We start from the raw sequence: 24,305 nt of genomic DNA on the forward strand, positions 1-24,305 counted from the left end.
AGGCTCCTCTGTCCATGGGATTTCCCAGGCAAGAATATTACAATGGGTTGCCATTTCCTTCTCTGGCGGATCCGTCCAATCCAGGGATTGACACTGCATCTCCTGCATTTGCAGGCACATTCTTTACCACTGTAGTAATCATGCAATTACTCAAAATGAACAATTATGAAGAAAACTCACATTTTCTTATCACTATTGCTTCAACTGTCCTCTCATCTTACAGTCAACCTTCTTGAAAGAATTGTATGGCCTCATTATTTGGGACTTTGCATTTCCCAGTCTAAGCTCAGAGTAGTTTCCTCCTGGTACTACTGTTCCATTAAGCATGTTCAATGGACTATGAAACAATACATTTTACCAGACTGCATCACAGCCATAATTAGAATAACATGCTTAAAGAGCATCATAGTGCACTGCACATATAGTTGTTATATGAGAATTATTTTTATTTTATATATGTATATGGTTATACTGAACCAGGATATAAAATATACTTTTAAGTGTGGATCACATTAAAAAAAGTTGAATGTCTCTGTTCATATGTAACTACAGACTCTAAAGGACAACATTCAAACTTAATCTCCATCACTGTATTTCTAGCACTTGAAAATGTTTCTCAGCATCTCCCTCCTGAAATTCTTCCTTCCTTCATTTATTTGACACCACACTCTACTCTTTGGATCCTCAATTGTTGACCATTGCTCTATTGTCTGATGCTATCCTGTTTCAATACATCTGGAATGCTGGTGTTTGACCCAGATTTGGAAACTTTCTACTCTTTTGAGGAGCTTCTGTATGACGAATTTTATTTTACTTTTTCTAATCTTTGGTAGACTTTTCTAGGGAAAAGTATCTGAGGAAAATGTTTATTGTAAGAAATTTTTTCACTTCTAGACACAAACGCTTTTGTAGTTATAGATTATTCACATTTTCTGTTTCATCTTGTCAGTTTTGCAAGTTAAATTTCTCATCAAACTTATCCTTTTTAATTAAAATTCTGAGGTCCTAAACTTAAAATTTTAAGTATTTAATGTTTATGGGATCTATAGTGATGCCCTCTTGCTATTCCTTTGAGCCCAACTCCAACGCAAATCCTGAGATTCACCAAATATTGTGCTACTTTTATTTACAGGAAGAGTAGATGCAAATTGATTGAGGTGGCTGCTGCTGCTGCTGCTGCGTCGCTTCAGTTGTGTCTGACTCTGTGCGACCCCATAGAAGGCAGCCCACCAGGCTCCCCCTTCCCTGGGATTCTCCAGGCAAGAACACTAGAGTGGGTTGCCATTTCCTTCTTTGATGCACGAAAGTGAAAAGTGAAAGTGAAGTCGCTCAGTCGTGTCCGACTCTTAGCAACCCCATGGACTGAAGCCTACCAGGCTCCTCCATCCATGGGATTTTCCAGGCGAAAGAGTACTGGAGTGGGGTGCCATTGCTTTCTCTGCATTGAGGTGGGGCTATCCTGAAATAATTCAGGCTACTACCCCCCCACCCCCACCCCCCAAAACTTCACCAAGGTGAAGGTTCCTTCATTTTCCTATGGCAAACTATATATCTGAAGTATTCTAGGGTACTTGTCCCTTTATGTTCACCAGGATCTATCAGCCTTATGTCCTCTATATAGCAGATTATTTTTATGTCCTGCAGATATATGAAATGATCAATGTTCCTGCAAAGCAGATATTGACAGAGAGACAGAAATTGATAAAGCCCTGAAATACACAAATGAAGTAGCACTGGTGTCTCTTCATGAAAGCAAATGTATTTAAATATATGCCAATGCACTGCTTTAGTGAATTAACAGACCTCATCTGCAACAGTAAATGCAACTGAAGTTATCTAATTAAGTTTGTGAAAATGTCCAAGACCCAGCCACATTTACTGAGGCCAAAAAGGGAAATTAAGTTAAAAAGTTATCAAAATTACCACCTCTGCATCTTTTTTAAAAATTTAAATTCATTTATTTTAATTAAAGGCTAATTACTTTACAATATTGTATTGGTTCTGCATCTTTTTTATATTAAAGTCAATAATTATTTTATTGCTTTTTTTAGTTAGTTTACATTCCATTTGGACCAGAGCCATTTGGGGAGAAACTATTCAATGCTACTGCAAATTGGTCAACATATCTGCTTTCACCCTTGTTTTAAAGTCATGGTGGTATTCATTGGATATATTTATGGACCCCTTCAACACACTATGACATAGACATAGGAAAAAATTCCCTTCTCTTATTAGTGGGCTAAGGTAAAATAAGATTTTTTTTAGGGAAGTTTCCTTGGTCCTTTAATCAGCTCTTGAACCACAAATTTAAAGTATCATATTCTCTGTTTATGTGCTCCAAAAACAATCAGACAATCAGTTAGTCTTTATAGTTCTATTCTTTCTCCAAAGGTCTGTTAGAGCAGTCATTTAGGCTAGCCTTTTCCACCCAAGTGACCATTTTAATAAGTCTTTTTCCATTTGTACTGTGGACTACTTGTGTCTCATTTAAAAAAAAAATACTGATGGGATCTGCTCTGCCTCTAAACCTAATCAGCTGATGTAACTAAGCCCAGATTCTCATACCTTTGGAAGTCCAGATTCTTCCTTTGGAAGTTTCTTACTTCAACCATTCCTGGTTTCAATAATTACATATCAGTCATAATTATTGGGTTGAACTGCAGGAAAGATGTGGCAGTCTATTAATGGTGTATGAATCATAACAGAGCCAGAAGACTTACCAAAATACAAACAGCAAGACAAATTTGCAATTTAGAAAGCACTGTGATGATTACCATGTGTTATCTCATGGACATAGGGAAAGGAAGGTTATCTTTGCCATTTTCTGAGATGTTGGGGCAAGGATGAGAAGGTTATAGCAGTAAATTTATTTAAATATTCTTATATTCCTAAATCTTTAGATATTTTCCCTTTTTGGCTTTATAACAAGGAATATATGGGTAGTAGGTAGAATAAGGGGCTTCCCAGATGGTTTAGCAGTAAAGAATTTTCCTGCCAATAAAGGAGATGTGGGTTCAATCCCTGAGTTGGGAAGATTCCCTGGAGGAGGAAATGACAACCCTTTCCAGTATTCTTGCTTGGAAAATCCCATGGACAGAGGAGCCTGGTGGACTACAGCTCATGGGGTCACAACGAGTTGGACAGGACTGAGCTACTGAGCATGCAAACAAGTATTAACAGAATAAAGGCCCCCAAAGATATCCAAGTTTGACTATATTTTTAAATGTCAAAAGGGACTTTGCATATGTGATTCAAGGTTTCTAGGTGGGGAGATGAACAAATGCTCTTAAAATGTAGAAGAGAGAAGCAGAAGTGATGCAGCACAGTGTCAGAGTGATGCAGCATAAGAAAAACTCAAACAGCTATTGCTTGTTTGTAGCAGTGGAAGGGGACAATGATCCAAGGAATGAGTGTAGCCTCCAGAAGCTGGAAAAGGCAAAGAAATTGAATCTTCTTTAGAATCTACAGAAAGGAATGCAGCTATGTCAACATCTTGATTTTGGCCCAGTGAGACTCAGAGTTCTAGTATCTAAAACTATAAGATGTTAGTAATAAACTTGCATTGTTTTAAGCCATCAGGTTTGTGATAATTTGTTACAGCAGTTTTTGTTCAGTCACTCAGTCATGTCTGACTCTGCAACTCCATGGATGGCAGCAGGCCAGGCTTCCCTGTCCTTAACTCCCAAGTTTGCTCAAGCTCATGTCCATTAAGTTGATGATGCCATCCAACCGTCTCATCCTCCTTTTCCCCCTTCTCCTCCTGCCCTCAATCTTTCCCAGCATCAGGGTCTTTCCAATGAGTCAGCTCTTTGCATCTGTTTTGCAGAAAGTTTTCACTTTCATCTCAGGTTCACAGGATTTGTTAACAAAATAAGCCACTTGTTATATACAAATAAATAATACAGATATTTATTAGAGAATTATCTAGCTTACTTTCAATATACTAACATTAAAAGAAAGGAGAAATAGAAAGAGCAAAAGATACCTCACCATATTGGATTTTGACCAACATTCAGACTCAATCAGCTCTGGGAAGTCCCATGTCACAGGACATCTACAGTTCCAATTGGGAAAGGGTCTCAGGCAGTGTGTCCACTCCATGGGTGAGACTTCAAAGACTGCAATTTGGGTCTCCCATTTATAATCCCAGGACAGATGCAAACTGATATCATCATCAATCTGTGACCAAATTGCAAGCCTCAGTTCAGACAGTCGCTCAGTCGTGTCTGACTCTGCGACCCCATGAATCACAGCATGCCAGGCCTCCCTGTCCATCACCAACTCCTGGAGTTTACTCAAACTCATGTCCATTGAGTTGGTGATGCCATCCAGCCATCTCATCCTCTGTAGTCCCCTTCTCCTCCTGCCCCCAGTCCCTCCCAGCATGAGGGTCTTTTCCAATGAATCAACTCTTTGCATGAGGTAGCCAAAGTATTGGAGTTTTAGCTTTAGCATCAGTCCTTCCAAAGAACACCCAGGACTGATCTCCTTCAGAATGGACTAGTTGGATCTGCTTGCAGTCCAAGGGACTCTCAAGAGTCTTCTCCAACACCACAGTTCAAAAGCATCAATTCTTCAGTGCTCCACTTTCTTCACAGTCCAACTCTCACACCCATACATGACCACTGGAAAAACCATAGCCTTGACTAGATAGACCTTTGTTGGCAAAGTAATGTCTCTGCTTTTGAATATGGTATCTAGGTTGGTCATAACTTTCCTTCCAAGGAGTAAGCATCTTTTAATTTCATGGCTGCAGTCACCATCTGCAGTGATTTTGGAGCCCCCCAAAATAAAGTCTGACACTGTTTCCACTGTTTCCCCATCTATTTCCCATGAAGTGATGGGACCAGATGCCATAATCTTTGTTTTCTGAATGTTGAGCTTTAAGCCAACTTTTTCACTCTCCTCTTTCACTTTCATCAAGAGGCTTTTTAGTTCCTCTTCACTTTTGGCCATGAGGGTGGTGTCATCTGCATATCTGAGGTTATTGATATTTCTCCCGGCAATCTTGATTCCAGCTTGTGCTTCTTCCAGTCCAGCGTTTCTCATGATGTACTCTGCATAGAAGTTAAATAAGCAGGGTGACAATATAGAGCCTTGACATACTCCTTTTCCTATTTGGAACCAGTCTGTTGTTCCATGTCCAGTTCTAACTGTTGCTTTCTGACCTGCATATAGGTTTCTCAAGAGGCAGGTCAGGTGGTCTGGTATTCCCATCTCTTGAAGAATTTTCCACAGTTTATTGTGATCTACACAGTCAAAGGCTTTGGCATAGTCAATAAAGCAGAAATAGATATTTTTCTGGAACTCTCTTGCTTTTTCCATGATCCAGCGGATGTTGGCAATTTGATCTCTGGTTGGTTCCTCTGCCTTTTCTAAAACCAGCTTGAACATCTGGAAGTTCACGGTTCACGTATTGCTGAAGCCTGGCTTGGAGAATTTTGAGCATTACTTTACTAGCGTGTGAGATGACTGCAATTGTGCAGTAGTTTGAGCATTCTTTGGCATTGCCTTTCTTTGGGATTGGAATGAAAACAGACCTTTTCCAGTCCTGGGGCCACTGCTGAGTTTTCCAAATTTGCTGGCATATTGAGCACAGCACTTTCACAGCATCATCTTTCAGGATTTGAAATAGCTCAACTGGAATTCCATCACCTCCACTAGCTTTGTTCATAGTGATGCTTTCTAAGGCCCACTTGACTTCACATTCCAGGATGTCTGGCTGTAGGTGAGTGATCATACCATTGTGATTATCTGGGTCATGAAGATCTTTTTTGTACAGTTCTTCTGTGTATCTTGCCACTTCTTCTTAATATCTATTGCAAGTCTAGTTTCATGCTAATTCTGTTTGTTTTGTCTTGTAAAACTTGGAATGTTGTTAAGCCTGGGGCTTGGTTGGCCAGGTCCCCTTCAGGGGCTCAACAATTTCAAGACTCTTCCCCCATTTTATGTGAGGTACTGAAAGTCTTGCACTCACAGCATGCAGTCACTCTCAGTCACTCCCAGTCAGGGCAGTTTCCAGGCAGGTTAGAAGCAAAGTCAGATGCCTGCTCTGCTTTGTCTCTGAAGCCTAAGTAAGACTGTGTGTGTATGTGAGTGTGTGTGTGTTTTTTTTTGTGTGTGTGTGTGTGCGCACGTGCTCTTGTTTAATCTCTCAGTCGTGTCCGACTGTTGCAACGCCATAGACTGTAACCTGCCAGGCTCCTTTGTCCATGGGATTCTCCAGGCAAGAAAACTGGAGTGGGTTGCCATTTCCTTCTCCAGGGGATCTTCCTGACCCAGGAATGGAATCCAGTTCTCCTGCACTGGAGGCAGACTACTGACTGAGCTACAAGGGAAGTTTAATTTCCCTAACAGCATCAGGTGGCCAAAGTACTGAAGCTTCAGTATCAGTCCTTCCAATGAGTATTCAGGGTCTATTTTCTTTGGGATTGACTGGTTTGATCTCCTTGCTGTCCAAGGGACTCTCAAAATCTTCATAAGCAGTGCAGTTCAAAAGCATCAATTCTTTGGCACTCAGCCTTCAGTATGGTCTGGCTCTCACAACCGTAGCACTACTGGAAAAACCATATCTTTGACTATACAGACTTTTGTCAGCAAAGTGATGTCTCTGTTTTTTAGTACTCTATGTTTGTTATAGCTTTTCTTCCAGGGTGTAAGCATCTTTTAATTTCATGGCAGCAGTAATAGGAGACAATTACAACCTGAAGCAGTAATGCCTTTTTATACAGGCCTTTACTGAGATTAATTCCTAGGCAGCCACTCTAGTTAATAATTAGATGTGCCTCTCAACTCTGTGAATTGCAGTATTGAGTCCAGACTTTCTGGTAAGTGCGTCAGTATCTAGACATTCATTTGGTTCCATACCATATGTGTGCTTTCTTTCATAATCTAGGACTCACAGAATCAATTCAATAACAACAGAGTGTTGCTGAATTCACACTTTTGTTTGTTTTATTTGGGCAGGTTGTGAATACATATTAAGAGCATAAATAAAAAGGAAAATATTCTCTTTCTTTTTTAAAAATTTATTTATTTTAATTGGAGGCTAATTACTTTGCAATATTGTAGTGGTTTTCCCCATACATTGACATGATTCAGCCATGGGTTTATTTGTGTTCTCCATTCTGAACCCCTCTCTTAACTCCCTCCCCATCCCATCCCTCAGGATCATCACAGTGCACCAGCCCTGAGCACCCTGTCTCATGTATCGAACCTGGACTGGCGATCTGTTTCACATATGATAATATACATGTTTCAATGCTATTCTCTCAAATCATCCCACCCTCGCCTTCTCCCACAGAGTCCAGTAGACTGTTCTATACATTTGTGTCTCTTTTGCTGTCTCACATACAGGGTCATCGTTACCATCTTTCTAAATTCCATATATATGCGTTAATATACTGTATTGGTGTTTTTCTTTTTGACTTACTTCACTCTGTATAATAGGCTCCAGTTTCATCCACCTCATTAGAACTGATTCAAATGCATTCTTTTTAATGGCTGAGTAATATTTCATTGTGTATATGTACCACAGCTTTTTTATCCATTCATCTGCCGATGGACATCTAGGTTGCTTCATGTCCTGGCTATTATAAACAGTGCTGCAATGAACATTGGGGTACACGTGTCTCTTTCACTTCTGGTTTCCTTGGTGTGTATGCCCCACAGTGGGATTAGTGGGTCATATGACAGTTCTATTTCCAGTTTTTTAAGGAATCTCCACACTGTTCTCCATAGTGGCTGTACTAGTATGCATTCCCACCAACAGTGTAAGAGGGTTTCCTTAATTTCTCCACATGCTCTCCAGCATTTATTTGTAGACTTTTGGATCGCAGCCATTCTGACTGGTGTGAGATGGTACCTCATAGTGGTTTTGATTTGCATTTCTCTGATAATGAGTGATGTTGAGCATCTTTTCATATGTTTGTTAGCCATCTGTATGTCTTCTTTGGAGAGATATCTGTTTAGTTCTTCAGTCCATTTTTTGATTGCATTGTTAATTTTTCTGGAATTGAGCTGCAGGAATTGCTTATATATTTTTGAGATTCTTTGTCAGTTGCTTTGTTTGCTATGATTTTCTCTCATTCTGAAAGCTGCTTTTTTCACCTTGCTTATAGTTTCCTTCGTTGTGCAAAAGCTTTTAAGTTTAATTAGGTCCCATTTGTTTATTTTTGCTTTTTTTTTCCATTACTCTGGGAGGTGGGAATAGAGGATCCTACTGTGATTTATGTCAGAGTGTTTTGCCCAAATTTTCCCCTAGAAGTTTTATAATTTCTGGTCTTATATTTAGATCTTTAATCCATTTTGAGTTTATTTTTGTGTATGGTGTTAGAAAGTGTTCTAGTTTCATTCCTTTACAAGTGGTTGACCATTTTTCCCAACTCCACTTGTTAAAGAGATAGTCTTTCTCCATTATATATTCTTGCCTCCTTTGTCAAAGATAAGGTCTCCATAGGTGTGTGAATTTATCTCTGGGCTTTCTATTTTGTTCCATTGATCTATATTTCTGTATTTTTGCCAGTACCATACTGTCTTAATGACTGTAGCTTTGTAGTGTAGCCTGAAGTCAGGCAGGTTGATTCCTCCAGTTCCATTCTTCTTTCTCAAGATTGCTTTGGCTATTTGAGTTTTTTTTGTATTTCTATACAAATTGTGAAATTATTTGTTCTAGTTCTCTGTAAAATACCGTTGGTAGCTTGATAGCGATTGTGTTTAATCTATAGATTACTTTTGATAGTATACTCAATTTCACTATATTGATTCTTCCAATCCATGAACATGGTATATTTCTCCATCTATTTGTGTCATCTTTGATTTCTTTCATCAGTGTTTTATAGTTTTTTATATATAGGTCTTTTGTTTCTTTACATAGATTTATTCCTAAGTATTTTATTCTTTTTGTTGCAATGGTGAATGGAATTTTTTCCTTAATTTCTCTTTTTGTTTTCTCATTGTTAGTGTATAGGAATGCAAGGGATTTCTGTGTGTTGATTTTATATACTGCAGCTTTCTTATATTCATTGATTAGCTCTAGTAATTTTCTAGTAATCTTTAGGGTTTTCTATGTAGAGGATCATGTCATCTGCAAACAGTGAGAGTTTTACTTCTTCTTTTCCAATCGGGATTCCTTTTATTTCTTTTTCTTCTCTGATTGCTGTGGCTAAAACTTCCAAAACTATGTTGAATAGTAGTGGTGGGAGTGGGCACCCTTGTCTTCTTCCTGACTTTAGGGGAAACGTTTCAATTTTTCACCATTGAGGATAATGTTTGCTGTGGGTTTATCATGTATAGCTTTTATTATGTTGAGCTATGTTCCTTCTATGCCTGCTTTCTGGAGGGTTTTTATCATAAATGGGTGTTGAGTTTTGTCAAAGGCTTTCTCTGCATCTATTGAGATAATCATATGGTTTTTACCTTTCAATTTGCTAATGTGGTGTATTACATTGATTGATTTGTGGGTATTAAAGAATCCTTGCATCCCTGGGATAAAGCCCACTTGGTCATGATGGATGATCTTTTTAATATGTTGTTGGATTCTGTTTGCTAGGATTTTGTTAAGGAGTTTTGCATCTATGTTCATCAGTGATATTGGCCTGTGGTTTTCTTTTTTTGTGGGATCTTTGTCAGGTTTTGGTATTAGGGGGATGGTGGCCTCATAGAATGAGTTTGGACATTTACCTTCCTCTGCAATTTTCTGGAAAACTTTGAGTAGGATAGGTGTTAGCTCTTCTCTAAATTTTTGGTAGAATTCAGCTGTGAAGCCGTCTGGTCCTGGGCTTTTGTTTGCTGGAAGATTTCTGACTACAGTTTTGATTTCCATGCTTGTGATGGGTCTGTTAAGATTTTCTATTTCTTCCTGGTTCAGTTTTGGAAAGTTATACTTTTCTAGGAATTTGTCCATTTCTTCTGAGTTGTCCATTTTATTGGCATATACTTGCTGATAGTAGTCTCTTATGATCCTTTGTATTTCTGTGTTATCTGTTGTGATCTCTCCATTTTTCATTTCTAATTTTGTTGATTTGATTCTTCTCCCTTTGTTTCTTGATGAGTCTTGCTAATGGTTTGTCTATTTTATTTATCTTCTCAAAAAACCAGCTTTTAGCTTTGTTGATTTTTGCTATGGTCTCTTTTGTTTCTTTTGCATTTATTTCTGCCCTAATTTTAAAAATTTCTTTCCTTTTACTAACCTGGGGTTCTTCATTTCTTCCTTTTCTAGTTGATTTAGGTGTAGAGTTAGGTTATTTATTTGACTTTTTTCTTATTTCTTGAGGTAAGCCTGTATTGCTAAGAACCTTCCCCTTAGCACTGTTTTACAGTGTCCCATAGGTTTTGTGTTGTTGTGTTCTCATTTTCATTCATTTCTATGCATATTTTGATTTCTTTTTTTAAAATTTATTCTGTGATTTGTTGGTTATTCAGAAGCGTGTTGTTTAGCCTCCATATGATGGAATTTTTAATAGTTTTTTTCTTGTAGTTGACATCTAATCTTACTGCATTGTGGTCAGAAAAGATGCTTAGAATGATTTCAATTTTTTTGAATTTACCAAGGCTAGATTTATGGCCCAGGATGTGATCTATCCTGGAGAAGGTTTCATGTGCACTTGAGAAAAAGGTGAAATTCATTGTTTTGGGGTGAAATGTCTTATAGATATCAATTAGGTCTAATTGGTCCATTGTATCATTTAAAGTTTGTGTTACCTTGCTAATTTTCTGTTTAGTTAATCTATCCATAGGTGTGAGTGTGGTATTAAAGTCTCCCACTATTACTGTATTATTGTTAATTTCCCCTTTCACACATGTTAGCATTTGCCTTACATATTGTGGTGCACCTATGTTGGGTGCATATATATTTATAATTGTTATATCTTCTTCTTGGAATGATCCTTTGATCATTATGCAGTGTCTTTCTTTGTCTCTTTTTACGGCCTTTATTTCAAAGTCTATTTTATCTGATGAGTATTGCTACTCCTGCTTTCTTTTGGTCTCCATTTGCATGAAATATCTTTTTCCAGTCTTTCACTTTCAGTCTGTGTGTCCTTTGTTTTGAGGTGGGTCTCTTGTAGACAGAATATATAGGGGTCTTGTTTTTGTATCCATTCAGCCAGTCTTTGTCTTTTGGTTGGGGCAGTCAACCCATTTACATTTTTTAAATTATTGATAAATATGATCCCATTGCCATTTACTTTGTTGTTTTGGGTCCGAGTTTATACACCTTTTCTGTGTTTCCTGTCTAGAGAAGATCCTTTAGCATTTGTTGAACAGCTGGTTTCAGTTCAGTTCAGTTCAGTCGCTCAGTCGTGTCTGACTCTTTGAGACCCCACGCAGCACGCCAGGCCTCCCTGTCCACCACCAATTCCCGGAGTTCACTCAGACTCAGGTCCACTGAGTCAGTGATGCCATCCAGCCATCTCATCCTCTGTTGTCCCCTTCTCCTCCTACCCTCAATCCCTCCCAGCATCAGAGTCTTTTCCAATGAGTCAACTCTTCGCATAAGGTGGCCAAAGTACTGCAGTTTCAGCTTTAGTATCATTCCTTCCAAAGAAATCCCAGGGCTGATCTCCTTCAGAATGGACTGGTTGGATTTCCTTGCAGTCCAAGGGACTCTCAACAGTCTTCTCCAACACCACAGTTCAAAAGCATCAATTCTTCAGTGCTCTGCTTTCTTCACAGTCCAACTCTCACATCCATACATGACCACTGGAAAAACCATAGCCTTGACTAGACGGACCTTTGTTGGCAACGTAATGTCTCTGCTTTTGAATATGGTATCTAGGTTGGTCATAACTTTCCTTCCAAGGAGTAAGCATCTTTTAATTTCATGGCTGCAGTCACCATCTGCAGTGATTTTGAAGCCCCCCAAAATAAAGTCTGACACTGTTTCCACTGTTTCCTCATCTATTTCCCATGAAGTGATGGGACCAGATGCCATGGTCTTTGTTTTCTGAATGTTGAGTTTTAAGCCAACTTTTTCACTCTCCTCTTTCACTTTCATCAAGAGACTTTTTAGTTCCTCTTCACTTTCTGCCATAAAGGTGGTGTCATCTGCATATCTGAGGTTATTGATATTTCTCTCAGCAATCTTGATTCCAGCTTGTGCTTTTTCCAGCCCAGCATTTCTCAGCATGTATTTTGCATAGAAGTTAAATAAGCAGGGAGACAATATACAGCCTTGACATACTCCATTTTCTATTTAGAACCAGTCTGTAGTTCCATGTCCAGTTCTAACTGTTGCTTCCTGACCTGAATATAGGTTTCTCAAGAGGCAGGCCAGGTGGTCTGGTATTCCCATCTCTTGAAGAATTTTCCACAGTTTATTGTGATCTACACAGTCAAAGGCTTTGGCTTAGTCAGTAAAGCAAAAATAGATGTTTTTCTGGAACTCTCTTGCTTTTTCCATGATCCAGTGGATATTGGCAATTTGATCTCTGGTTCCTCTGCCTTTTCTAAAACCAGCTTGAACATCTGGAAGTTCACAGTTCACGTACTGTTGAAGCCTGGCTTGGAGAACTTTGAGCATTACTTTACGAGCGTGTGAGATGAGTGCAATTGTGTGGTAGTTTGAGCATTCTTTGGCATTGCCTTTCTTTGGGATTGGAATGAAAACTGACTTTTTCCAGTCCTGGGGCCACTGCTGAGTTTTCCAAATTTGCTAGCATATTGAGTGTAGCACTTTCACAGCATCATCTTTCAGGATTTGAAATAGCTCAACTGGAATTCCATCACCTCCACTAGCTTTGTTCATAGTGATGCTTTCTAAGGCCCACTTGACTCCACATTCTAGGATGTCTGGCTCTAGGTGAGTGATCACAGCATCGTGATTATCTGGGTTGTGAAGATCTTTTTTTGTACAGTTCTTCTGTGTATCCCTGCCATCTTTTCTTAAAATCTACTGCTTCTGTTAGGTTCATACTATTTCTGTCCTCCAAGTCTATGCCCCAACCAGTAACACTGAAGAAGCTGAAGTTGAATGGTTCTAAGAAGACCTACAAGATTTTTTAGTACTAACACCCAAAAAAGATGTCCTTTTCTTCATAGGGGACTGGAATGCAAAAGTAAGAAGTCAAGAAACACCTGATAACAGGCAAATTTGGACTTGGAATATGGAATGAAGCAGGGCAAAGACTAATAGAGTTTTGCCAAGAAAATGCACTGGTCATAGCAAACACCCTCTTCCAACAACACAAGAGAAGACTCTACACATGGACATCACCAGATGGTCAACACCAAAATCAGATTGATTATATTCTTTGCAGCCAAAGATGGGGAAGCTCTATACAGTCAACAAAAACAAGACCGGGAGCTGACTGTGGCTCACATCATGAACTCCTTATTGCCAAATTCAGACTTAAATTGAAGAAAGTAGCAAAAAACACTAGACCATTGAGGTATGACCTAAATCAAATCCCTTATGATTATACAGTGGAAGTGAGAAATAGATTTAAGGGACTTGATCTGATAGATAGAGTGCCTGATGAACTATCGACGGGGGTTTGTGATATTGTACAGGAGACAGGGATCGGGACGATACCCACGGAAAATGAAATGCAAGAAAGCAAAATGGCTGCCTGAGGAGGCCTTACAAATAGCTGTGAAAAGAAGAGAAGCGAAAAGCAAAGGAGAAAAGGAAAGATATAAGCATCTGAATGCAGAGTTCCAAAGAATAGAAAGAAGAGATACAAAAGCCTTCTTCAGCGACCAATGCAAAGAAATAGAGGAAAACAACAGAATGGGAAAGACTAGAGATCTCTTCAAAAAAATTAGAGATACCAAGGGAACATTTCATGCAACGATGGGCTCGATAAAGGACAGAAATGATATGGACCTAACAGAGCTGATTTGGTAGTGCTGAATTCTCTCAGCTTTTGCTTGTCTGTAAAGCTTTTGATTTCTCCTTCATATCTGAATGAGATCCTTGCTGGGTATAGTAAACTGGGTTGTAAGTTTTTCTCTTTCATCACTTTAAGTTGTCCTACCATTTCCTTCTGGCTTGAAGAGTTTCTGTTGAAAGATCAGCTGGTATCCTTATGGGAATCCCCTTGTGTGTTATTTGTTGTTTTTCCCTTGCTGCTTTTAATATTTGTTCTTTGTGTTTGATCTTTTTAAATTTGATTAATATGTGTTTTGGGGTGTTTCACCTTGGGTTTATCCTGTTTGGGACTCTCTGGGTTTCTTGGTTTGGGGTGACTATTTCCTTCCCCATTTTAGGGGAATTTTCAACTGCTATCCCCTTAAGTATTTTCTCATGGCCTTTCTTTTTGTCTTCGTCTTCTGGGACTCCTATGATTAGAATGTTGGGGCGTTTGACATTGTCCCAGAGGTCTCTGAGGTTGTCTCATTTCTTTTAATTCTTTTTTCTTTTTTCCTCTCTGCTTCATTTATTTCTACCATTCTATCTTCAACCTCACTTACCCTAATTTCTGCCTCCGTTATTCTACTGTTGGTTCCCTCCAGAGTGTTTTTTATTTCATTTATTGCATTATTCATTATTGATTGACTCTTTTTCATTTCTTCTAGGTCCTTGTTAAACATTTTTTTGCATCTTCTCAATCCTTGTCTCCAGGCTATTTATCTGTAACTCCATTTTATTTTTAAGATTTTGGATCATTTTTAGTATCATTATTCTGAATTCTTTTTCAGGTAGACTCCCTATCTCCTCCTCTTTTGTTTGGTTTGGTGGGCATTTATCATGTTCCTTTATCTGCTGAGTATTTTTCTGCCTTTTAATCTTGTTTAGATTGCTGTGTTTGGGGTGGCCTTTCTGTATTTTGGCAGTTTGTGGTTCCTCTTTATTATAGAGGTTCCTCCCTGTGGGTTGGGTTGGATGAGTGGCTTGTTAAGGTTTCCTGGTTAGGGAAGCTTGTGTCAATGTTCTGGTAGGTGGAGCTGGATTTATACTCTCTGGAGTGCAATGAAGTGTTCAGTAATGAGTTTTGAGATGTCAGTGGGTTTGGTGTGACTTTGGGCAGCCTGTATATTAAAGCTCAGGGCTATGTTCCTGTGTTGCTGGAGAATTTGTGTGGTATGTCTTGCTCTGGAACTTGTTGGCTCTTGGGTGGAGCTTGGTTTCAGTGTGGCTATGGAGGCTTTTGGATGACCTCTTATTTATTAATGTTCCCTTGAGTCAGGGGTTCTCTGTTGTTCTCAGGTTTTGGACTTAAGCCTCCTGCCTCTGGTTTTCACTCTTATTCTTACAGTAGCCTTAGGACTTCTCCATCCATACGGCACAAATGATAAAACATCTAGGTTAATGGAGAAAAGATTCTCCACAATGAGGGACACCCAGAAACGTTAGCTGAGTTACATGGAGAAGAGAAGAGGGAGGAGGGAGATAAAGGTGACCATGAGGAGAAGAGGGGGAATCAAAAGGGGAGAGAGCAATCTAGCCAGTAATGAAATCCCTATGTGCTCTCCACAGCCTGAAACACCCAGAGAGGTTCATGGAGTTACAAACAGAAGACAAGAGGGAGGAAAGAGATACAGGTGACCCTGAGGAGAAGAGGGGGGTCAAAAGCAGAGAGACAGATCTAACCAGTAATCAGATCCCTAAGTGTTCTCCGCAGCCCAGAATACCCAAAGAGATTCATAGAGTTGGGTAGAGAAGTGAAGGGGGAGGGAGGAGATAGAGGTGACCTAGGGGAGAAAAAGGAGAGTCAAAAAGGGGAGAGGGCAATCAAGCCAGTAATCACACTCCTAAGTAAAAATGGGTACTAAAGATTGGATTCTTAAAGGTACAAAATTGATAACAAATACCAAAAAGCAAAGATTAAAAATCTAGAGTAGAGGTTAAACTCTCAAAAATACAATATTAAAAAAGCAAAACAAAATCACAAAAATTATTAAAAAATATATGAAGTTTGCTTTAAAAATAGGTTTTTTTGTTTTTGCAATAGTAGATTATAAAAATGAAAATTAAAGGAGTAAGAGGACTTAAAAATAAAAAGAAAATAAAAAAAATTTTTTTAAATAGTAAAATTGTAAGTAGGAATTTCTCTGGAGCTGTTGAGGGCAGTGTGGGGTCAGTTCAGTTTCAGATAGTTCCTTGTTCCAGCTTATACTTCTCAAGATCTATAGGCCCCTTCCAATGTAATTGGTGCTAACTACAGGGTTTTAATCTGTTGCACCTCTCACTTCCAAAGTCGTTCCCTCTGTTTATTTTGGTTCCCCCTGTTTATTTTGGCTTCTTCTGTTTGCAAGTCTCTTCAGTGTCTAATTTCCACCCTGACACAAGGGGGCGAAGGTGGTCACTTATTTAGGCTCGTTTGTTCAGTCGTGGTGTGGGGAGAGAGTAACACTGCAAATGAATATCACTGGCGTGTGTGGGGAGTGCTTGCAGTGTTTTGGCCACACTGGGTTTGCCCCCGTGCACGGAGTGTGTGCTTTCACAGTCTACACTGCTCAGGCTCCAGGTTGTTCTGCAAGGGAACTGTCTAAAGCAGGCCCTGGGTTGCATGCACTTCCCAGGTCTAAGCTGCTCAGGTTCAGTTTCTCGGGTACTCCACGAACGTGCAGACTTGGTTGGGCCTGTGATTTGTGCCCTTCCCAGGTCTGAGCAGCTCAAACGACCAGGTGCTTGGCGAGCACACACTCCCCAGGTGCGGTGCGTCTTATCACCTCCCCCGTCCCAGCCACTCAGTTTCCTGGGTGTGCAGTGGGAGTGCCATCTCAGGTGTGCCCTGTGTCTCTTCTGGGGAGCTGATCTCTGGCTGCAATCCTCCTGGTGGATGTCAACCATCCAGGATCCCAGGAAAACTTGGTTAGCAACTGGGAGCATGCTTGCAGTTTGATAGAGGATGCCATCTCTGGGGCCAAGATTGCCCCTTTCTGGCTCTGGCTGTTGCCCGCCTGCTTCTCTGCCTCCAGCAGGGGATAGGCTGGTCCACTGCTGGCTAGTTCTCCTCTGGTATTCAGTCAGTCCTTTGTTCTGTGAGCAGGCCGGCAGTGCCTAAGGTGGGAAAGTTCTCTCTCTCTCTCTCTCTCTCTCTCTCTCTCTCTCTCTCTCTCTCTCTCTCCCCTCTCTGGCTATCCCTCAGTTTGAGTTGGTATCTCTCATTAGCTCCCTCATATTGCCCTCAGGGCATTCAAGCCTGGTCTTTACCCTAAACAATGCAGCATGTGCCTCCCTGTTCAGCCCCCACATGCTGGTGGTGAACGCAAGCATCTGGGCTACTTTTCCGCTGGGAGTTGCCATTAGGCACGTAATCTGTGCATTTTATTTATTTATTTTTCCACCTGGTTATGTTGCCCTCTGAGATTCCAAGATTCCCCACAGACCCGCTGGTGAGAGGGTTTCCTGGTGTTTGGAACTTCTCTTTTACGACTCCCTCCCAGGACTGGTGTCCATCCCTAACTCTTTTGTCTCTCTTTTTATCTTTTATATTTTGTCCTACCTCCTTTCGAAGACAATGAGCTGCCTTTCTGGGTGTCTGGTGTCCTCTGCCAGTGTTCAGAAGTTGTTTTGTGGAATTTGCTCAGCGTTCAAATGTTCTTTTGATGAATTTGTGGGGGAGAAAGTGGTCTCCTCGTCTTATCTATCTTTCTTTTATAATCTACTTTATGTCAAGGGTATGCTTGGATCTGATTTTTATCTTCAGTATGAATAAGAATGTATGAAACTGGAGCCTATTCTACAGAGTGAAGTAAGCCAGAAAGAAAAACACCAATATAGTATACTAACGCATATATATGGAATTTAGAAAGATGGTAACAATAACCCTGTGTACGAGACAGCAAAAGAGACACTGAGGTATAGAACAGTCTTATGGACTCTGTTGCAGAGGGAGAGGGTGGGAAGATTTGGGAGAATGGCATTGAAACATGTAAAATATCATGTATGAAACGAGTTGCCAGTCCAGGTTCGATGCACGATACTGGATGCTTGGGGCTGGTGCACTGGGACGACCCAGAGGGATGGAATGGGGAGGGAGGAGGGAGGAGGGTTCAGGATGGGGAACACATGTATACCTGTGGTGGATTCATTTTGATATTTGGCAAAACTAATACAATTATGTAAAGTTTAAAAAAAAAAAAAAGAATGTATTCTTGGTAAGAGATACTGGCTAGTCTTCCTTTGCAAGATAAATTTCAGGGTTTTCAAAAGGAAAGAGGAGTCCCACTCTCTAAGACCAGTGGGAACACCTCATGTGACACAATGATCTTTCTTGGAGTTTGGAATTCAGGTTAATTGCAGTCATCAGAAATTTTCTCAGATATTTCCATTCTGGTTCTAAGCCTCATATGTATTTTTTTCAATGTTCTGACTTCAAGTAAGAAGTCTACTCTGGATATGAATTTAGCTGAACTTTAGCACAATGATGGCATGTTTCACATCTTTAACCTTAGAATAAATATGCTTGTTCTTAAATATGTTAACATTTTCAGCACCAAAAGCTGTAACCACTTCACCCACTGGTGTATGATGTTTTTCATGTCTTTCATACTTGTGCTTGGTTCTCCAAACTGTCACTAATGCTACAACTGAATTGTGCTCAAGCTACATAATTCCCTCAGTTTCTGATTATAAAACAATACTAATTTTAAAACATATTTGGTTAATTGATTTGTTACATACTGTGATATTTATAAAGATATATTATTATATGGATAAATATAATATTCATATTTGAAATCAATGCATTGAATGTGACTTTTCTGTGAAGAACAATGAGGTGTTAAAAGTTACTAGCATACTGTTGTTATATAGAATCTGTTTATTTAACATATTCTATGATTTTGCTCACAATCACTTTCAAGCCTATTAGGTTGTAGATTTAAGAATCATTCAATGTTCCTTTTACAAATTGAGACTTAACTCTATTTAGTAGTCTAAATATAGTAACCTATAGTTCTAACATATTTATTAAAAATATTAGCAGTGAATCTTAGATTAACACATGTATAATTCAGTATTTATAGCTGTAATCAAATTGAATCTGTATTTAATTTGATATAGTTACTTTTGTTATGTCAGTACCTATCTCTATAATGACTATTCATCTTAAGAGTTGTATGATTTTCCTATGATAACTTTATAACATTTATATCTTAATTTTATAGCAATAGTTATTTTTTATTTATACTTGCCATTCTGTATTGTCATAGCATATTTATGGACAAAATTTTATTATCCAGCTTCAAAATTTACTTTTAGTCACCAACTTTGGTATGTATCATTTACACAGAAAGATAGTATTGTTGTTGCCCCAAAAGATGTGTCCTTCCTTAAGAACCTTAATAATAACATGGGATCATGACATGTTTAGACAGTGGACCTCTTCGAAGTTTCATCATTTTTTTCTACCCTTTCATTATCTCCTTACCCTCAATTTGTGATGTCCCAAAACTCTTAGATTGCTTTCTTTTTATTTTTACCCTCCAGGTAAAGGTGTTCCATCCACTTCTAATCAGGTAATACAATCATTGTTACATTTGTGTGATAAATGCAAAATACAGACAACTTCATATAAACCTACTTGTAGATCTTCCTTAACATGCAATTTCTGAATGGATTTATCAAAGACTTTCATAGTTTAAATATTATTCCTGGAAATTATAATGCAAAAATAGAAAGAAATAAAAAAATAAAAATATTTTAACAAATTTAGGTAATTAGTAAGTTTGTATTGTTTTCTCAAGTCTATCAAAGTCTAATATTTTAATTTTCAAAGCTACTATAACAAAAGTAAATCAAATTCACAACTACAATCTGACCACCATAAAACATATATTATTTTTTAGCTTTCCACATTCCCTTTTTAATCTTTATGTCCAGGACTTAGCTTTTATATTTATAAATATGGTAGATATCAATCAACAGATGAAAAAACACTTATTCTTTTTAATATTATTCACAAACATTTTGTTGATTTAATTAGTAGTATTTTAATTTTTCTTTCATGGTCCATACAATTGAAAATGTATTTAGATTCTCAATTACATTAATCAAATTTTATCCTATGAAGAATTGTTATGCAATTTGATTAATTACTTATAGATCTGTGATTCTGATTGTTGCATATATTATACCTCAGTATATGTGACATAAAGTACACAACTACTCTTCTCTAGATGTTCAGGGAGATAACAGTGTCTTGTTATTCTCTTTTATTATTTGTAGTGAAAGGAACACGGAATTAGTGGCAGTTTGAAGCAAAGGATATGTTGCTAAAATGAAGTCTTTAAGACATCAGGGCTTGGAGAAAGGGCCTTGAATACCTGAGGTGCAAGATCATCATTAGACAAGAAAAAAGGAGTTCAAATCTGATGATTGATTCTAGATCCTTGATTTCTTTTTTCTTTGTACTTGCAGGGAAATAAGAATGTCAGTGGTTGTGAAGAAGTATGTTACACTGTCATTAATCATAGGCCCTATCGGAGACCCTCCCTGAACTCCAATGATGATGGTTATGAGAACATCGCAAAGAGAGTGAGACCATTAAGAGAAAGGCCAGAAACAGAATATGCCCTTCTCAGGAGACCTTGCAGTATTAGGTCTTCTTCCTGTGCAGCTGAGAATGATTACGAAATTGTGCTTCCTCACTAGAATACTCCTGCCTCATCATCTTCCAGTAATAAAGATGACCAAATGGTGACCTCCAGGGGAGTCTTTCTATTTCAGCAGTACATGCAATTTTTATTTCTGGCCAGACTTTATAAATGATATTCTTTCACTGTACCACATTAAGAAACTGAAACATCTTGTCAATGTGGTTTGGGTAAAGCCACATAAATTGATATAATGATATAGAGTATTTGACCTCTTTTTGTTTGTAAAGTTTGAGGATGTGGAAATTGTAGGGGGGATCCTCCATAGAACAATAAACATCTATACATATGTGACTTAGAATATCCACCTCCAATTCTACATTCCAAATTTCAAAGGCCAGCATTCACAGTCCTAATTATCTATTTCATTTTTGAGGTGTAATCTACTCAATAAATTCTTAACATAATAATACTAGTGACCAGAACCTTTGCTAACTGAATATTTACTTCAATTTTGCCTTTTCCACATACTGGAGATTCTTGCATGTAAATTTGTCGTAGCAGTTTAAGAATTAACAGGTTTTGATATTGGCCTTTCTAAGAGGAAAAGCTGAGAGTGCAATTTAAAAAAAGGAATGAGGTTTAGTGGCCCAGTGTCTTACTTTCTGATAGTAAATCAGATAAATTTGTTCAAAGTTAACTAAAAACTGAAAGCATACTTGTATTTACAGTTTTATTCACAATATACTAGTTAATTTAAATACTAGTTATTTTTAATGAAGAAGGAAGAATAGTGTCTGGTTTCAAAATTCAGGCAAATTGGTAAACAACCCATTTATTTTTACTTTCATTCTCAAGGAGAGTCTAAACAACTTGCCAACTTCCCATTGAGGACATAAAGGACATAATGGAAAAAAAAACATCAATAATTACTTTTTATATAGCTACAATATACTGACCTTTTAGATTACTGGCAAGGATAAATCAATAGATAGATGTCAGCTAACTTTCTGTTTTGTTTTTCATATTTTTTCATTAAAATGACATGTGTTGTAGGAAGGAATCTGGTTTCTAGTTATTAGTTTAATACTAGACTTAATCTAAAATAATGTCTGTAGATGTCCATCAGCAGATGAATGGATAAGAAAGCTATGGTACATATACACAATGGAGTATTACTCAGCCATTAAAAAGAATACATTTGAATCAGTTCTAATGAGGTGGATGAAACTGGAGCCTATTATACAGAGTGAAGTAAGCCAGAAAGAAAAACACCAATATAGTATACTAACGCATATATATGGAATTTAGAAAGATGGTAACAATAACCCTGTGTACGAGACAGCAAAAGAGACACTGAGGTATAGAACAGTCTTATGGACTCTGTTGCAGAGGGAGAGGGTGGGAAGATTTGGGAGAATGGCATTGAAACATGTAAAATATCATGTATGAAACGAGTTGCCAGTCCAGGTTCGATGCACGATACTGGATGCTTGGGGCTAGTGCACTGGGACGACCCAGAGGGATGGTATGGGGAGGGAGGAGGGAGGAGGGTTCAGGATGGGGAACACATGTATACCTGTGGTGGATTCATTTTGATATTTGGCAAAACTAATACAATTTGTTAAGTTTAAAAATAAAATAAAATTAAAAAAAAAACAAACAACAAAAAAGATAAAATAATGTCTGTATTCTTCTATGCACATTAATCTCTAACAAAATGTAAACTGAGACACTTCTCTACACTGGAGCTCCTTTACTGCCTCCTCTACAGGCACTCTCTACCTGGAAGAGAGTGGGTAGACAGAGAAAACGGACAAATTAACAGAATGTAATAGGTCATGTCAAAATATAACTTACCTTATTTATTAGGAATGATCTCATATAACAGAAGATACAGATAATTACCATTTATTGAGCGTTTGCTGGGTTCTAGTTGTGTAACTTATTGGTTTTATACAAATTTTGACTCTCTATTCTTGGTAAATTCTTGTGTTCCTTTGAAGTGATTTCAGTGTGTGGAAGGCGAATTTAACAGGAATCTTATAATTCTGGAAAAGTGACCCTGTCAGAAATATGTAGAAATATTGTATAAATCAGTCAACTTTAGGAGGTGACAAAACTAATTTTTTTTTTGTAGAAATCAGTCAACTTTCAGAAATGACAAACTTGTTTTTTCTTGTAGAAATTAGTCAACTTTGGGAAATGACAAAATTGTTTTACCTTGTAGAAATCAGTCAACTTTATGAAATGACAAAATTATTTTTTCTCTGTATGCTTTTGTGGTTATTTTTCACATGTAATAAATACTATATTCAAGATAATGACTCATTTTAATATACTTAATAATCTGGAATTATAGGAGAAGGGGCAGTCAATAGGTCAATGAATATTACTGTATAGTAAAAGAAATATAGAAATCTAAAAGCATAGATGTGACCTGGTTGTAAATCATACCTTATTTCTTGTGGAGATTCAGTATTGTTTTTAATGTATAAGCTGTCTTTCATTCAGCATAATGAATGTTCCACCTTGTATTAGTAGTTGACATTTTTATAAGTATACGACTGAATGAATAACTCACAATTTTTAATCTAATTATTTGCTGATTGGTATGTGAGGCATTTACAGTTTTGACATTATAAATAAAGCTGCTATACATTTACTTGAGTACTCAGATGTATTGGTTTGCTAGGGTTGCCAATGTGTCACAGTCTAGGTAGCTTCAATAACAAAATTTTACTTTTTCACAATTCTGGAGGCTGCAAAGTTCAAGATCAAATTGTAAGCCAGGGGTTTTCTCTTTTCCCAGAAAACCTGTTTTATGCCTCTCTCCTAGTTTCTGATGACTTATTGGTAATCTTTGGGATTTGAAGACTTATCAGTAAGACCTTTATGTCTCAAGAGTAGGAAATAAATTTTACTAAAATCCAGTGATTTTCTATGTTAGTGAAATATCTAGGCATCTAGTGGTATGGGGGATGTTGAGATATTATTTCTGAGGTAAATAATAAATTGTTGCATCTGGCTACTACTGTAAACAAAAAACAGATCCAATGCCTGTGGAATTTTGAAGACACAATATTTGTGGATTTTGCTAATAACATACTCTTTATTTGGATTTGCAGCTCTTGTCTGTTTATGGAGTGACCTGAAAAGTTGCTAGTTTTAGTGGGGCCCAAGACAAGTGACAGTTCTGCATCAGGTCCAGGCTGCTCTCCAAGTGCTCTGCCACTTGGACCTTATGATTCAGCAGATCCAGTGCGGCTTGAAGTGTCAGTGGCACATAAGGAAATTGTCTGGAGCTTTGGAAGGTAAATCACAGGGAAAGCCCTTAAAATTTTGGATCCATCCTCCAAAGACCATTACTATCCTTTTGAGAAATAGCTCTGAGACTAAAGGTTTAATCACGGTCACCAAGTTGCCTTGCGATATGAGTTGCCCATCATCAACTGTGTGATTTGACCAAGCCATAGAAATGGGCACACACGATAACATTCCATCATATATACCACTGGAAGTGGTATATATAACTTTGGGCCAAGCAGGCCCTGAAGGCACAAATAAGTTACATGAAGAAGTGGCCCAAATGCCCCTGGTTCCCATTCCTGCACTTTCTTTCTCCCAACCTGTACCTATTGCTCCATGAGGAGTTTTCCACAATCAGCCGACAGGAAGAAAGACTGGTTTACAGACGGTTTTGTACTTACACAGGTATTACACCTAAAATGAAAAGCTCTTGCTCTACTGTTCCTTTCTAGAACATCCCTGAAGAACAGTGCTGAAGGGAAATTCTCCTCCTTGGGCAGAACTTTAAGAAG

The 24,305-nt window shown here is 38.2% G+C and overlaps 1 protein-coding gene across 1 annotated transcript in view; it reads left to right on the forward strand.

Moving 5' to 3' along the window:
• GCSAML (germinal center associated signaling and motility like) overlaps nt 1-23,077 on the forward strand; it is a 53,213-nt gene extending 30,136 nt beyond the window's left edge. The window contains exons 4-5 of the mRNA XM_055552296.1: nt 19,379-19,407; nt 20,309-23,077. Coding sequence (XP_055408271.1) covers nt 19,379-19,407; nt 20,309-20,542 — 263 coding nt within the window. The 3' untranslated portion in view covers nt 20,543-23,077. The remainder of the gene's footprint in view (nt 1-19,378; nt 19,408-20,308) is intronic.
• Nucleotides 23,078-24,305: the final 1,228 nt, after the last annotated feature.

The sequence above is a fragment of the Bubalus kerabau genome, chromosome 1, assembly GCF_029407905.1.
Source record: "Bubalus kerabau isolate K-KA32 ecotype Philippines breed swamp buffalo chromosome 1, PCC_UOA_SB_1v2, whole genome shotgun sequence".
Taxonomy (NCBI): domain Eukaryota; kingdom Metazoa; phylum Chordata; class Mammalia; order Artiodactyla; family Bovidae; genus Bubalus; species Bubalus kerabau.